The sequence below is a fragment of the Clupea harengus genome, chromosome 10, assembly GCF_900700415.2.
Source record: "Clupea harengus chromosome 10, Ch_v2.0.2, whole genome shotgun sequence".
Lineage (NCBI taxonomy): Eukaryota > Metazoa > Chordata > Actinopteri > Clupeiformes > Clupeidae > Clupea > Clupea harengus.
Genome location: NC_045161.1, coordinates 9,151,468 through 9,166,015, shown reverse-complemented (window position 1 = coordinate 9,166,015; position 14,548 = coordinate 9,151,468). Strand labels below are relative to the sequence as shown.

Genomic DNA, 14,548 nt, shown 5'->3' with positions numbered 1-14,548 from the left:
AGGTTAAGAGTTTGCTGCAGATAGGTAGGTGGGTTAGTCTGTGTTAGCGTTGCAGGGAAGTGAACGAGTGGAGAACACCTAGACGGTTGAAGAAAAAAAAAAGTAAAGAGAAAAGAAAAAGAAAGGGGTGCCCCAGTCCCGATGCGTAGAGCTACTCAGAACAGTACCCAGAGACAGGAAATGAAGATAAACTAGCACTTATTACAACGGCCCTCCAACTCCTCTCGCTCTCCGTAGGGCTTAAAGGGTCAGACCTCTTAAAATCAATGTCTGAGGTCTACCTGATATGAGCGAACACGTCACAAAGAAAATAACTATTCATGATTTCATAGAAACAAGCAGCAGCGCTTTTTTGATTTCAGCCATGACCACAGAATCCAACTCTTTCAGTACAATGGAAGAAAATATAAATACAAATAAATAGGTGGAACGACGTGTGAGAACGTGACACTGTAAACTATGTGGTGTGTGTGTGTGTGTGTGTGTGTGTGTGTACATTGACTTTGTATGTTTGAGAGTACCAAAGAACTGAGTGTATGAGGCAAGTGTGTAAACTTCATAGACACTGCAGGGGATGCGGCACTCTGCTTAGCCAAGACCTTTCAGATCACCAAGCACAGGCAGGTCAAGACACATTTAAATAAATAAATAGATAAATAAAAGAGCTAGCCGAGTATCCCCTGCAGGGTGTGTTAGCAAGTGTGTGTGTGTGTGTGTGTGTGTGTGTGTGTGTGTGTGTGTGTGTGTGTGTGTGTATATATATATATATATGTGTGTGTGTGTGTGTGTGAGTTACATGAGCTTTAAACTGCTTCAGGGCTTGAAAGAACTGGTCAGCTAAAACTAAGCACTCCAAACTCTTCAGTCTTTGATAGACGTGTGCACCACTCATGAACAACATGCAACAGCATGACACACAGCACGTGAGAGGGCTGGATTCTGAGTGCGACACAAGCTTGCCACTTGGTCCTGGGGGGATACGGAGTCCCTTAACTCAGAGTGTGTGTGTGTGTGTGTGTGTGTGTGTGTGTGTGTGTGTGTGTGTTTCTCCAACTCACAAGTGTTTTAGAAGGTATTTGTGAAAGGTGTTTATGTGTGAGAGAGGCATTGTTTAATGTGTGCTTAGTGTGTATGTGAAGTACAGGCCCAGCCTGGACTAAAACGTATTGGCAAGCTAATCTGTCGGACATGTGTATGCCTCAATGGCCCTTCATGAAACACTACTATAGGCTTGACAGACAGACAGACAGACAGACAGACAGACAGACAAACATAGACAGACAGACAGACAGACACATCAGGGACATAGACAGGAGTACATGTAAAACAGACTGGATCGGTTCTTCATTCAGCTCCACTCAAAGCATCAAACAGAACTGGGGCTCAGTGCTGAAGGAAGTAGTTCAACTCTCTGGTCCCAATAAACAACGGCCAACAGCAAGACTAGTATTCCGTATTAGTGAGAGAAATAGAGAAAGGATGACAGTGAAATGTCTTGGTTTTTTTTTTTTTTAAAAAGGGGAAAAAAAAAAGAGAGAACAGTCATGGTGTTAGTATAACTGGCAAACAGATGAATGAGTGTGAACTTCAGGCTGTTTCTGTAGACAGAGAGGGTGGTGGTGGGGGGGGCAGGGACAACTCTTCTAGTCCTACTGCATGTGTTCCGTCTTAATGCTTAGAACCGTACGTGTTTTTGCCTCCTGTGTGTGTCTGCTGGGAGGGTGGGCTTCATCCCCAGTAATCTGCTCTGTCTGGGGTTCCAGGGTGGAATGCTATCTGCTGATGTCACCTCTACTGCTGGAGCTGTGTGCTTGTCCCAAGAAAGAAACTGAGAGAGCGGGAGAAGGAGAGATGGGGAGGAAGGGATAGGAGAAAGAGAGAGGGACATTGACTGAGAGAAAGAGATAGGGAAACACGGAATAAAGTAACCCAGCATTAAAATGTCATTTGTGTCTTCTTTGTGTCCTCCCCACATTGCACATCTCTCTCGGCGACTAAGGAAAGTAAATGAGTTCACGCGGTAGGTGGGAGGTTTTCACCGGTACGAGTTCTGGAACGGAGGAAAAAAGGCACATCTCCAGGAGACGGGAGTAGTGGAGTTTAGTGGGTGAGGTGGGGGTGTGCTGTTGCCCAGCGACTGTTCCCATGGAGTCAGTTCCACTCTGCCTGAAAGCGTCATGGCAGGCCATGAGACACCGCCATAACATAGAGAGAGAGAGAGAGAGAGAGAGAGAGAGAGAGAGAGAGACAGAGAGATATAACAAGAAACAGTGATAGAGAAAGGGAGAGAAAGAAAGAGAGTAGTACAAATCTCAGGTCACGGGTGAGAAAGAAAACAAAATCATCCTCTCCCACATTGTGGCTTCATGGGATAGTGGAGGTCTGTTTGTGAAAGGGCATTCCCACACCAATTCTCATTTCAGCACTGCGTGCTTTGGGTGTGTATGTGTGTGCGTATGTGTGTCGGCGGGGACGCGCATTTGTGTCGGCGGGGATGCGTGTGGGCCGAGTCAGACGTGTCCCGAGACGGCCTGCACCCTGAAGGTGCCCACGCCCACGCCCATGCCCAGCTCCTGCAGGGTGGACACGGGGATGGGCTCATCCTCAGGACCGAAGCCGTTCCAACCGTGCTGCTGTTCCGCCTGCTTGGAGCGCCGCCGCTTGAAGGACCTCTTCTCCGCCTTGCTGCGCGCCAGCAGGGGGTGCGACAGCCGGCCATTGGAGAGGCCCGAGTTGGGCGCGCCGGACGAGCAAGTGGGCCCGCCGCACAGGGAACCGTCTGAGACGGTGGAGGAGCCCTCGGAGCTGACCTCGGACCAGGCCGTGTCCTTGGACGAGCTGGTGGAGAGGTCGGCGTCGGGCGAGGGCAGGAAGTGCAGGTCTTGGAAGCTGCCGCCGTTGCACTTGGGCACGCCGTTAAAGATGGCCGCCGGCGCCGAGCCCGAGGCCTTCAGTGTCTCCGCCTTCTCGCTGGCCTTGACCCTGTAGCGCTTTTTCTACAGAGGGAGAATAAGAGGGGGGGACGGGGGCCAGGAAGAAAAGATTCACTCAAGAGGATCATCAGCCACTTACAGGAATGTTTAAACACCTACTGCTCTAAGACACATTAACCACCACTATGCTGAGGGATGAGATCTGGGAGTGGGAGTGGGAGTTCAGGATCTGATCAACATGTTATAATTGGGTCAGTTTTGGGGTGTCACAACACAGGCCAGGAAAGATAAGGAGAAAATGGTTGGAGGGCTGGCAGAGAGGCACCCTGTATAACTTGTAACCAGAGAACAAACTAAGGCCTGTTCAGTGAGCAATTCTCAAACCACTCCTTTGTCTTTGGTGTAAACAGCTCAGCAGAGAAGTGGTTAACTACGTCACACGACACCCAGGGCTGTGTTCCACAGTACACTGCACCACTCTCAGTAGTATGCAGTATGCATACTACCCCAGGCCTCCCCGACTACAAGGGAAGGGCATGAGCGGTGGTGAGTGTGTGGGGGACACAGGCCTGCTGGTCGGACAGAGCACTAGCACTAGCACTAAGGCGCACAGAGTTAGCCCTCTCAGACAGGCGGAGCAGAAACTGTACCTTTTTCTCTGGAGAAAACCTTAGAGGTTCTACAATGTACAAGTCATCAGGACCTACTAAAGAGGGGAGAGAAGGGGCCAGGTTAAACGATGGTAATGGAAAACAAAAACACCACACAGCCAAACAGACACTCACACACACACACACACACACACACACACAAACACACACACAAGCATGGAGTGCACTTGCAAGTAGTACTCCACTCACTCTTTGCATTCATTGAAGAAACATACCGAATTTGGTCAACTTTTAAATGTTTAAAGGTTTTTTTTTATTTATTTTTTTTATTCATTGGTAAAAACAATGTATTTCTTTGTCTCTGATGTTACTACTTGCAAATGTCAGACATGTGCCGCCCAAAAGCATAATGTGCTAAAAATAGCCACCATGTTTCCCTGCCGCTGCAGTGTGAATAAACCAGCCGATGACAGCCGTCCAGAGCCCCAGGCGCACACGCAGAGGCAAACGTGAGAGCACAAAAATAAAAGAAGAAAAGAAATACGAGGAAAGGAGGGGGAAAAAAACGAGGAAGGGAGGCAGGGGAAATGGCAGGGCAAATGTTTCATGTTGCAGGAGAGCGGGGGTTTCCCGGTTGTTGTAGCCGCTGCTGCTGCTGAGGCCACTGTGACTTTGGAGTATTAGGTGATAGGAATGAGACGCGGTCATGGCTTTTGGCTCTGGCGTGCAGGGCTGGGCCAACAGGGTCGGGAGACGAGAGAGAGAGAGAGAGAGAGAGAGAGAGAGAGAGAGAGAGAGAGAGAGAGAGAGAGAGAGAGAGAACCCCCCCTCCCTCCTTGGTCTGGATCGCAACACAACAGTATCTGCACATTTCTAAGCCAGATGGTGTGGAGGGCTGGAAGATTATAATGCAGTAACATGAGCCGCTCTCTCCAAGAGCACTGCCTTTGAAAAACCATGATGTCACGGAGCCTTTCTTTGGCATAAGCTACTGCCACCCCAGGCGAATGAGAAAGGAATTACAGGGTGTGCGAGAGAACAATGACACACAAGGAACAAGGTGAGGGTTTAGCCACTGTAAACCTGTGTGTGTGTGTGTGTGTGTGTGTGTGTGTGTGTGTGTGTGTGTGTGTGTTTAAATGTATGTGGGCATTGAAAGTCATAATGAAATGTGAATGTCTGCTTGAATATGTAAAAGTGTGTGTCCCAGTATGTCATTGAGGTTGAGCGTGCGTGTGCGTGTGCGTGTGCGTGTGCGTGTGTGAAAGTTGTTCATGACTGCTCATCAGAGATTCATTACCATCTGTGGCAGGCATCTGGAAAGACTTGGAGCGCACCAGAGGACAGGACACTCTGCGCTTCAGACTCATGTCATCATAGGAGGAAAAACACCTGCAGGAGAGAGACAGAGAGAAGGCCTCCTTTAATGACCCATACACCACGGTCCTCACAAAGCAAACTAAATATATCTCTTTTGATACTCATCCCATGGTCCTTCAGGGAGTATCAGGATATCAACTGAAGGCATCAGTCATATGCATGGATTATGCTGATTCTAACGATATGCTAGAATGTTAAAGACAACAAGGGCGGACTTTTGTTTCAAGCCGAAAAATCCATTACAAAAGGGAGGAAGGGAGGGTTACTCTTAGGGCCTGCTAAAGTGGAGTGTGTGTGGAGAATACATACTGTGTGTGTGTGTGTGTGTGCTTATTTATTGTTGTTGTGTTATATGTTGTCCCTCGTGGCACCAACAGGAGCAGCGCTCCAAATTTCGTTGTATGCAAATACAATGACAATAAAGGCTTTTCAATTTCAATTAAATGAGTCTACCCCTTCTGCAGTGGGATGGAGAGTGTGTGTGTTTACCTCTTTGGACTGGGGTAATGGTTGGTCATGGGCACGGCTGTGCTGGTGCTGTTGTGACTGGGGGAGCTTCGACAGCACTGCATACAGAGCACCAGCCCAAGCAGCAGACAGAGCACCAGAGACACCACCAGATAACTCTGCCTGTCCGACACCTGTACCAATCAATCACACACACACAATATACATTACCCAAGGTGTCATTTTACCAATCTACAACATTCCACTTCTTTTCTTTGTAAATGACTCTTGCAAGTTGACAGAGTTAGAAAGAGGCTGGAGACTACGCCTTGTGTGTCTCTCAGTGTTCGTGTTCCTGTGTGTACTCACCTCTCTCTGCAGCTGCATGACCGTAGAAGACAGATTGAGCATCAGTCTGGTGACGTTCTCCAACTGGCTCTGTAGAACCTGAATGCACTCCGTCTGTCTCTGGTCCTGGGTAGAGAGAGGAATAAAGACCTGACATCAGCTTTACGAGTGAACACAAAGCTCCTAACTGCTCTGTGATGGAAGTGCTACAGTGAAGCTGGAGGTCAGAAGAGCAGGACTGAGGGAAGAAACGTTGAGCTGACCTGCTCCTCTGCAATGCGTGACGTGTTCTGCAGCTTGATGATGGTCTTGTTGAAAGCTCTCTGCATCTCCTCCATCTGCTTCCGGTACCTGAACACCACCAAAGACAACAAATTAACATTTTATGTTATGAGTTCGCTACCTGTGAATCTGACACCTGTGTCTATTAATATAATGTTCTTTAAAAAGCTTGCAAACTACTAGTAAGTGACATACAGTGTAATAAAAGATTGTAAGATGATTATAAACCAAATACATTTTTAGTATCTGTATTTGTAAGGAGGCCTTGTCTGGCCGAGCATACATGTATGCCTGCAAGTGTAAACTGAGTGTTGTTTATGAATGTGTGTGTGTGTGTGTGTGTGTGTGTGTGTGTGTGTGTGAATATCTCACCTTTGGCTGAGCTCCTCTAGGTACCTGCTGCTGAGCGACATGTTCATCTCCAGCGATTTGATGCGGTTGTTGAGCCGCATGAACACCGACTCCTTCTGGTTGGAGCCATGCACCTGGTTGCCATTGCCGTGGCCGCCGTTGCCGTGCGGCAGGTCGCCAGAGTTCTGCAGTTCGGCGTAGAAGTCGGTGGCGGTACGGTGGTGTCCCCCGCCGGCCGAGGGCACGCTCAGGAGCAGCTCCTCCACCACCTCCTCCACCCTCAGGTCCGCGTGCAGTGCCGGGGCCTCCGGGAGCTCCTGCTGCTGGGGAGGGCTCAGGGGCCTGTAGTGGGGGAGCTCCTCAGCCCCAGGCCTGCCCGAGTCTGTGGGCTCTGCTGAGGGAGCAGGGAGCTCCGTGGGAGGGGGGATGTCCGCAGGCTGGGTGTGGGTGGGCAGGGGATGGAGAGGCTGCTCGGTGCTGCTGGCTAGGTCCAGCCTGGGGGAGTCCTTCTCGGGGCTCAGCGGCTCTGTGGTGGCGGTGAGCAGGGCAGAGGTGGCCGTGGGGCTGGGGTGGAGGTGCAGGGTGCTGCTGTCGCTGCTAGTCTGCCGGCCCTCGGCCTGGGTCTCTGGGATTTGTTCCAGGTAGCCCGGCCTCTGCTGCTGCTGGTCGTGAGGCTCGCCAGTGGGGCGCTGGGGGATCTCCTGCGTAGGGGTGGGCTTGGCCAGGGAGGTGTCGGTGAAGCTGTGCTGGGGCAGGGAGGAGGTGCGGCTAGGCTCCAGCAGGATGGGGTCGGAGAGGTGCTCTACACCACCCGCCTCACCCTGCCGGCTGCCCTGGCTGAAGCGGGAGGAGGCCGCGTCTGAGGCCGTGGGGCTGATCCTGTCGCCCTGCACCGGGCTGGGTCTCCCCTCCGCCTCTGGGAGCTTCGCAGACGCTGGCAGGTCCTGGGTGAGGGTGGGGGTGGGGGCGGGCAGGGCCTGCTGAGCAGGGAGAGGCGCTTGAGAGGAGGCGGCGGCGGACGCTGCCCTCCTCCGGGCCTGGTGGCGCTCCTTGCGCTGCCTCTGCAGGGCCAAGGTGACGGAGCACCAGCGGTACAGCTTCTCCTGCAGCGAGGCCAGGCACGAGAGCGTGGAGAGGTGCGCGCAGTAGAACAGGCTCTCGCGCTGCGCCGTCTCGCGCCTCCGCTGCTCCTCCTCGGACTCGGGCGGTGCCGCCGCCTCCTCCTCCGGCTCCTCCTCGTCCTCCTCCTCCATCAGCGTGACGGTGGACTGTGACGACGACTCCTCCTCCTCTTCCTGGACCAGCGTCACGATCTGACCCCCCTCAGGGAGCGCAGAGGCCTCGGGGGTCACGGGAAGCGGGGTAGCCGGATCCTCCCTGGAAAAGGTCTGCTCCGGCTCGGAGACCTCCAGCCTGGGGAAGAGATAAACGGCGGGAACGTCACCCACACACTCCCAGCACTGCACTGGCAACCTCTGGCTGTTGACAGACCTCAACTGAACTCGCAGAAGAAAGCACTTTCAAAATGACATTTCCCGAATTATGACCAAATGTCCCAAAATATCTGTTTATGTATACGTGTGTGTGTGTGTGTGTGTGTGTGTGTGTGTGTGTGTGTGTGTGGTGTGTTGTGTTGCACTCACACAGGGGGGCTTGTGGGGGTTGGAGTGGGACTGACAGGAATCTCGGACACTGTCTCTGTGAGGTTCTCATCGACGGATGATGCATCCCCTGTAGACGAGAGAGAAGAACAGAAACCGGATCACAAAAGACTCTTGCTGAGGTACAACTAGGTCCAGAGGCACCAGAGAGAAAGAAGTGAAAATTAAACCCTTAAGAGTCCTAATGCTGTTAGCGAATGACGGTGTTCTACCCCCCCCCCCCCCCCCATCTCTCTCTAGAACACAAAGAGGCTCATTGTTTCTCTCTTAGCTCTCCCTGTGCCAAGTGACACACACACACACACACACACACACATCTGGAACGCAAACCCTGAACACACAGGAAAAAACAAAACACCACAAAATCAAATAAAGATGGCAGAAATACATGGCCATAGCTTTTTCAGGAGATCTAAAATACCACTGGGGGAAGGGCAAGCCATCCAAATAAACTCTGAGAGCCTGTAATTGGGCCATTTAAGGACTTACTGATACATTATGATGGCAGAGTGAGAGTCGGTCTCAGTACCTGTGCAAACGGATTATTATACTGCAGTCTGAGACTGGGGTGGCCTGTCCAAAACAAAGGCTGGCGAGCCCTCAAAACCAATTGGTCATAATCCAGGGTTTGGCAAATCAAAGGGACTTGGCAGCAGACGAGTGTTTCTAATGATTACGACGGACAGCGTAAACAAGTTTGTTCATTTTGCATATTTCCCTGTTTGTTTTTTCTGGGAGGAAGAAAGACGTGTTTTCAGGAAACTGAAAAGTTTGCTTCTCCTCAAAAATCTACATTTATGGGACCTAAAGTACACGTGGCGCACACACCTCTCTCTCTTACATAACTTTAAATAAACCTGTGCCATGGAGAGAAAAGATTCTGCGAAGGCCTCCCACATAAACTTGGTCTTGTTTATCTTAAGGAGGTTCAATTCTGGGGGGGGTTGTGAGGGTAACGGGACAGAGTACACAGCTTTATTAAGAGAATATAGCAGTCAGTGTGATCTGCCAGCTGTTGTAGCTCTGTCTCTTATTAGAAGAGCAACAGAGATGCAAGGAGAAAGAAAGAGAGAGACAGTGGAGTGGAGAGTGGAAAGGAGGTATAGGGAGAGGAAGGAGAACGGTGAGAGTGAGGGAGAGAAAGAACAGGAGGAAAAGAAAGAAAATCAAGAAAGCGCACGTGAGAGAGAGAGAGAGAGAGAGAGCGCGAGCGAGCGAGAAAGCGAGATCTAAATTGGCTGTGCCCTGTGCCTACTCAAATCCCCTCTCTCAGCAGGTTGGCATGGTGACAATCCTCACAAGCCACAAACAGCTGCTAGCCAGAGCTATCGACAAACAACGCCACTGGTTTCCCTTCACGTCTTCGCACAATAGACCTGTGTGTGTATGTGTCTGTCTCAGTGTGGGACTGTAAGGCATAACAAGCAAAAAGCTAGATGGACTTGTGTTGACACAGAGTGGTGTGGAATGGTAGGGTTAGACTCTCCGTACCTTCGAAGTGAGCTCCACCTTCCTGTCCTGGTTTTGCCCCCAGCACGTTGGCAGCGATGTTATTCACTATATCCAGAATGGCATCTGTAGCAAACACACACGTTTACACACAAACAAAACATAAAATGCCTGCAGCATGGGACTCTCCCCCTCTCCCTCCATCACACACCCACACGGCTCAATGTTGTCTTTCTCTGGCTGTGCAGGGCCCGTTGATAAGAGCTTTAGTCAGGTAGCCATGGGCCCCTAAGGAAGAGGCCTCCCCCACAGTTCTGGCATCCAGCCTGACGAGCCTTTACAGCAAGACAGACCAGCCAGTCTGCCTGCCTGCCTGCCTAAATGTGTGTGTATATGTGTGTGTGCGCCTACGTGTAGGCATGTGTGTTTTCTCAAGGTGCACAGAGTTGGTTAAGCCATTGAGTGTGGAGACAAAAGTGGGGGCCTGGTCTTGACAGCCAATGGTGCTGCGCCCCTGCAGTCTGCCCAGAACCACCCCCTGGCCAATGACCACCTTCGAGCACAGAGCAGTGTGTGTGTGCAGCAGTGGATATTGCGTCATTGGGGAATAAATGCACACTGAAGTAACTTAATTCCCAGCATTTATACTATTTAAACAGAGTCTGAAAACAGCCACATTACTAAAGTCAGTCTGAATAATCTCTATACTTTTCCCTACAGTTTTACATCTCTGGGCTAACAGAACAGCTAAAATGCTTTAAATTCATTTTCTTTATGTATACTACATTACAATAACAGTAGTAGTAGTAGTAGTAGTAGTAGTAGTAGTAGTAGTACATTACAATTTGCATTCACACTGCCCTTTTGTGCATTTATGACCCTACAGAAATGAAAATATTTCCCACAAAAAAAAGAGGAACCGTTTTGTCATCAAATAATTTATATGGGAGGTGAAATACTTAGTATGCAAACACAATAATGTCAATACAGATGTATAGCCCTATAAAGCTTCCTGCCATCCACACTTCCAGTAGTGTATATAATGAGCACCATGATTCTCATCAGTCCTGCCTGAGGCAGCATCCTCCCACACTAAAGCTGGCGGCCTGGTGGCGATCCAAGTGATTCTCTGCGCAGCTGCCCGGCCTAATGAAGCCCCAGAGGCAGGCCTAGCATAGGAAACCAAGCATGTGTGTACGTACTTGTTGCTGATCCCAAAAGGTTCTTTGAGGATTTGTCTTCGGATGAGACGTAGCCAGGAACGTCATCTGCTGAGAGCAAACAGGTATCTCAGACTGCAGCTTAGGGTAAACAGAGCGTGCTAACAGGCAGTCACACAGAGACTACTATAGAGAAAAACCTTTCCAAAAAAAGCTCTCGAGCAAGCAAAGCAAAGCAAAGCAAAGCTTGACTAGTTTTTCTGTGAATAGTACTGCAAAGCTGGCAACGTGCATCCAACCACCTCCCACACACAGGCATATTTCCATGATCACACAGCAGAGGAGGGAGTGGAAGTGTTACCGAATTCCTCATCTGGGTACTCCAGCCTCTCCGGGGGGTACTGGGACTCCGCCAGCTCATCAATCTCCTCCACCATGCTGGTCCCGAACACTCTGGAGCAGGGTGAGCAAGTTTGGGGGAAAAAAAGAAGAGAAGGAGAAGAAGAAGAAGAAGAAATAGGGGGGGGGGGGGGGGGGGGGGGGGGGCAGAAGAATAAAGAAAACAGAGGGGACAGAAAGAAGGGAACACAGAGAAACAGAGAGAGAGAAAGAAAGAAAGAAAGAAAGAAAGAAAGAAAGAAAGAAAGAGAGAGAGAGAGAGAGAGAGAGAGAGAGAGAACATTATAGAACATTCACTATGCTATCTTAAACAAACAAAGGTAAGCCATTGCCACACAGTGCCCATAGGATGATAACCAACACGCCTGCAGCATTGGCGGGGTCTCAGAACTCGACCATGAGGGGCCAATCCACTTGGTGTCATTGGTACAACTTATCTAGGAGTTACAAACCGCAGGTATACTGCCCTGAACTTTGCCCCAGTGCTGAGGTGCTTTGAGGAGCGGAGACGGTTAAAGAACAGGTTTTTATGGCTCGTGGCCCCTTCCTTAGCTAGGGGCGAGGGGAGTGGTCGAGTGTGTGTGTGTGTGGGGGTGGGGTGGGTGCTGAGGATGAGTTTATGTGTGTGTGTGTGTGTGGGGGGGGGGGGGGGGGGGGGGGGGTTGTTGTATACAGCAAGTGAACTAATTTTGGGGTGGTTGAGAGTGAATTAGTCCACATGCCTCAGCAGGAGAGAAAAGGCTGAGATTAGACTTTAATATTACTACTTTGTTTTTTCAAATATAAGACACAACAGAGCTTCAGGGGAAGATTAGGTGCTAGTGGAATCAGGTCGTCTGAGGGAAGTCATTGCCTGTTCTCTATTTGGTTCCCCTCTCCCCGAGTCTGTGTCTGGCTGCGCTCCAGCGCACGTATAGCTGAATGTAAGGAATTTCCATACGGAGGCCCGAGCTGCGAGCTGCAGCCCCACATGCAGTGCTGGAGGGAGGAGAGGAGTGGAGAGAGCCATGGGCCCCCTGATCAGGCCTCACAACCCCCTTTCAGCCCCACAGCGCATATCAAGCAGCCCACAGCCCAGCATCCAGCACAGGGACACAGGGCTTTAAGCTACCGCAAGAAAAGCCTCTCTCAAGATAGTGTACGGACTTGTGCAGGCTATCTGAGGGGTTGGAGAAAGAAGTGAAATGAGAGTTCAGAGCACCACCAAAGTTAGGGGTTCAGTTCCCAGGCAAGCGCGGTGATACTGCTGAGACGTATCCCTGTACTTTAAGAAGAATTGAACAAAAGCATCTGTTCACCGCATCAATGTCAAAATGAATATAAATAAATGTAACGGCCATTCCTAAGGATAACAGATGGCCTACATGTGTGTACTGTGTTTCCGACAGGTAGCCTGTTGTGCCTTAGAAATGAATGCAGCTAATATCAGCACAGACGAATGAGAATGTGTGTTTCGAGTATCACTCACCTGAAGAGACTGAGGGGGCAGAAGTGCTCGGATCCAAAGTGGGAGAGAAGTTCCACCTACAGACATGCAGAAAAAGAGCCTTTCATAAACAAACTCAGATCTAATCAACCAAGTGAAATTCAGTTTGAAATTCAGAATAAAATTGTTCGTTCGGTCAAAATCAATGGCAGTGAGGCTTTTGCAAAGCTTTGAGCGAGTGTTGGTTATTAGTGTGTGTGTGTGTGTGTGTGTGTGTGTGTGTGTGTGTGTGTGTGAACGTGTCTGACATAAAAATGTGTGTCGGTCATGCATTACAGGTACTGAGCACTGCCACCAAAAAGCCCCCTTTTACCGTGCATCCAAACTAAAGTAGGAGAATGCTAACCTTTATGTACTTGATGAACATCTGATGCAAGAGGAAGACAGGAGAGAGAGGGAGAGAAAAAGAGAGAAATCAGTAAAAAAAAGAGACTTGATTCATGCCACAAGCAAGTCAGGCAATTTTTTTTTATTTCTTTGCTCTTTTGTTTGATTCTTATTTTTTCCCCTACTGTTACAAAACAAGCAGCATTATTTAGAGGTAGGGACGCTTGCTCTACGAGAAGCTGCATAACAGGTAGGAAACAACAAAAGCAAAACTGGCAAAGCTTTGAAAGGGGGGGAGGGGGGGGGTAGTATACACACACACACACACACAAAGTCAGAGAGAGGCAGAGGAAAAGAAGATCATGTTATAGAACAGTGAGACGAGCCATTTTCACATCTGAGGCAAGACAACACAGGCCTTAGAGGCGCGCTTGGGACGGGAGCTGGAAGAGATCATAAAATGGCGGCATGGCTCGTTGGACTGCTCTCGGAGCACTCCTAAAAAAAAACCTCTAATGATTTTCACAAGTGCACGCAAAGTCACCGTTGTTATTAAAACCAGTGAAGTAACAAGCAGCCTACAATGACCATTTAATTGCCTGAAGAGACATCATTAACCCGTAGTCTAAACAGCTGCAGGGCAGAGCAAGAGCGGTGGCAGTAAACATTAAGAGCAGAAGGAGGAGAACGAAAGGAATGAAAAGAAAAGGAGGACAGGACAGCAACGAAGAAGAAAAGGTTTTATACATCCATCTCTAAAATGGTTCAGAACTAATACACTGAGTGGTGTGCTCAGGAGCATCCAAACGAATGCACTTCATCTAAACAGAAGTTCAACAATGACTGTGATGTGAATGCACTTTCTCCTACAATATACAATAAACAGACATGAGCGGGGCGTGACATTGCTGTGCCCTTTAAGCCCCTCATAAAGGAGGTTTTGTGTCTTCTTGTTCGTTAATGCACAATGATGGTCTGTGCTGCACTGTCGCCACTCAACCCCGGGCTAGTCAATGTGACTTTCAGATTCCTCTTCAGCACTTGTCACATTACCTCCCACCCAATCCCCAAATCATCTACAGTTACACGCGCTCACACACACCCTCTCTCACAAACACAGATAATTCTCTGACAAGGGTAATTGTAGGGGGATCATCCGTTCTTCTCTGTGAAAGGTCATCCCCATCAGAAAGTCCTCTTTTGAAGTTTGTTGACCTAGTGTAGTCATGGGAACTGCCCGAGGACATGTCAAACTGAAGCTCTGCCTTAAGTCAGTAGTTCCTCTTGTCTGATGAACTACACTCTAAAAACATACATGGTGAAAACCCAGCGTCACATTGTCTCCTTGTCATTTGTATCTCCTTCAAACGGTCCAAACTGGGGAAGAAGCCTGAGCACGTGATTAAGAATGAAGGGGGGGGGGGGGGGGGGGGGGGGCTGGGTAATTACTGGGTAATTACTACTCATGCACTCGTCCTCATTTTTACCTTGACATATTTTGCGTAGAGCGTCTCGTCCAATGGGAAGCTCTGGACGGTGCGCTGGTCGCGGGCGTGGAACGTTCCCAATTTGATCCACTTGTTGGTTGGGTACCTTAATAGGAAAGGGTCGTATTATTCAAAGTAAACGGCCTGATAAACCCTGTATCGCATAACTGACTCAACTGGTCACCGGTTGCACTGGAATAGTGTGATAAATGTGTGTACATATGAAA

At 49.5% G+C, this 14,548-nt stretch overlaps 1 protein-coding gene across 1 annotated transcript in view; it reads right to left on the bottom strand.

Annotated features, from left to right (window-relative positions):
* Positions 1-2,510: 2,510 nt before the first annotated feature.
* suco (SUN domain containing ossification factor) overlaps positions 2,511-14,548 on the bottom strand; it is a 45,262-nt gene continuing 33,224 nt past the window's right edge. Inside the window, exons 11-24 of the mRNA XM_031574831.2 lie at positions 14,322-14,427; positions 12,854-12,874; positions 12,490-12,545; positions 10,984-11,075; positions 10,665-10,730; positions 9,505-9,588; positions 7,996-8,083; positions 6,374-7,765; positions 5,983-6,070; positions 5,741-5,845; positions 5,414-5,565; positions 4,845-4,936; positions 3,584-3,639; positions 2,511-2,996 (exon numbers count right to left, since the gene is read on the bottom strand). Of these exons, the coding sequence (XP_031430691.1) occupies positions 2,511-2,996; positions 3,584-3,639; positions 4,845-4,936; positions 5,414-5,565; positions 5,741-5,845; positions 5,983-6,070; positions 6,374-7,765; positions 7,996-8,083; positions 9,505-9,588; positions 10,665-10,730; positions 10,984-11,075; positions 12,490-12,545; positions 12,854-12,874; positions 14,322-14,427 (2,884 nt within the window). The remainder of the gene's footprint in view (positions 2,997-3,583; positions 3,640-4,844; positions 4,937-5,413; positions 5,566-5,740; positions 5,846-5,982; positions 6,071-6,373; positions 7,766-7,995; positions 8,084-9,504; positions 9,589-10,664; positions 10,731-10,983; positions 11,076-12,489; positions 12,546-12,853; positions 12,875-14,321; positions 14,428-14,548) is intronic.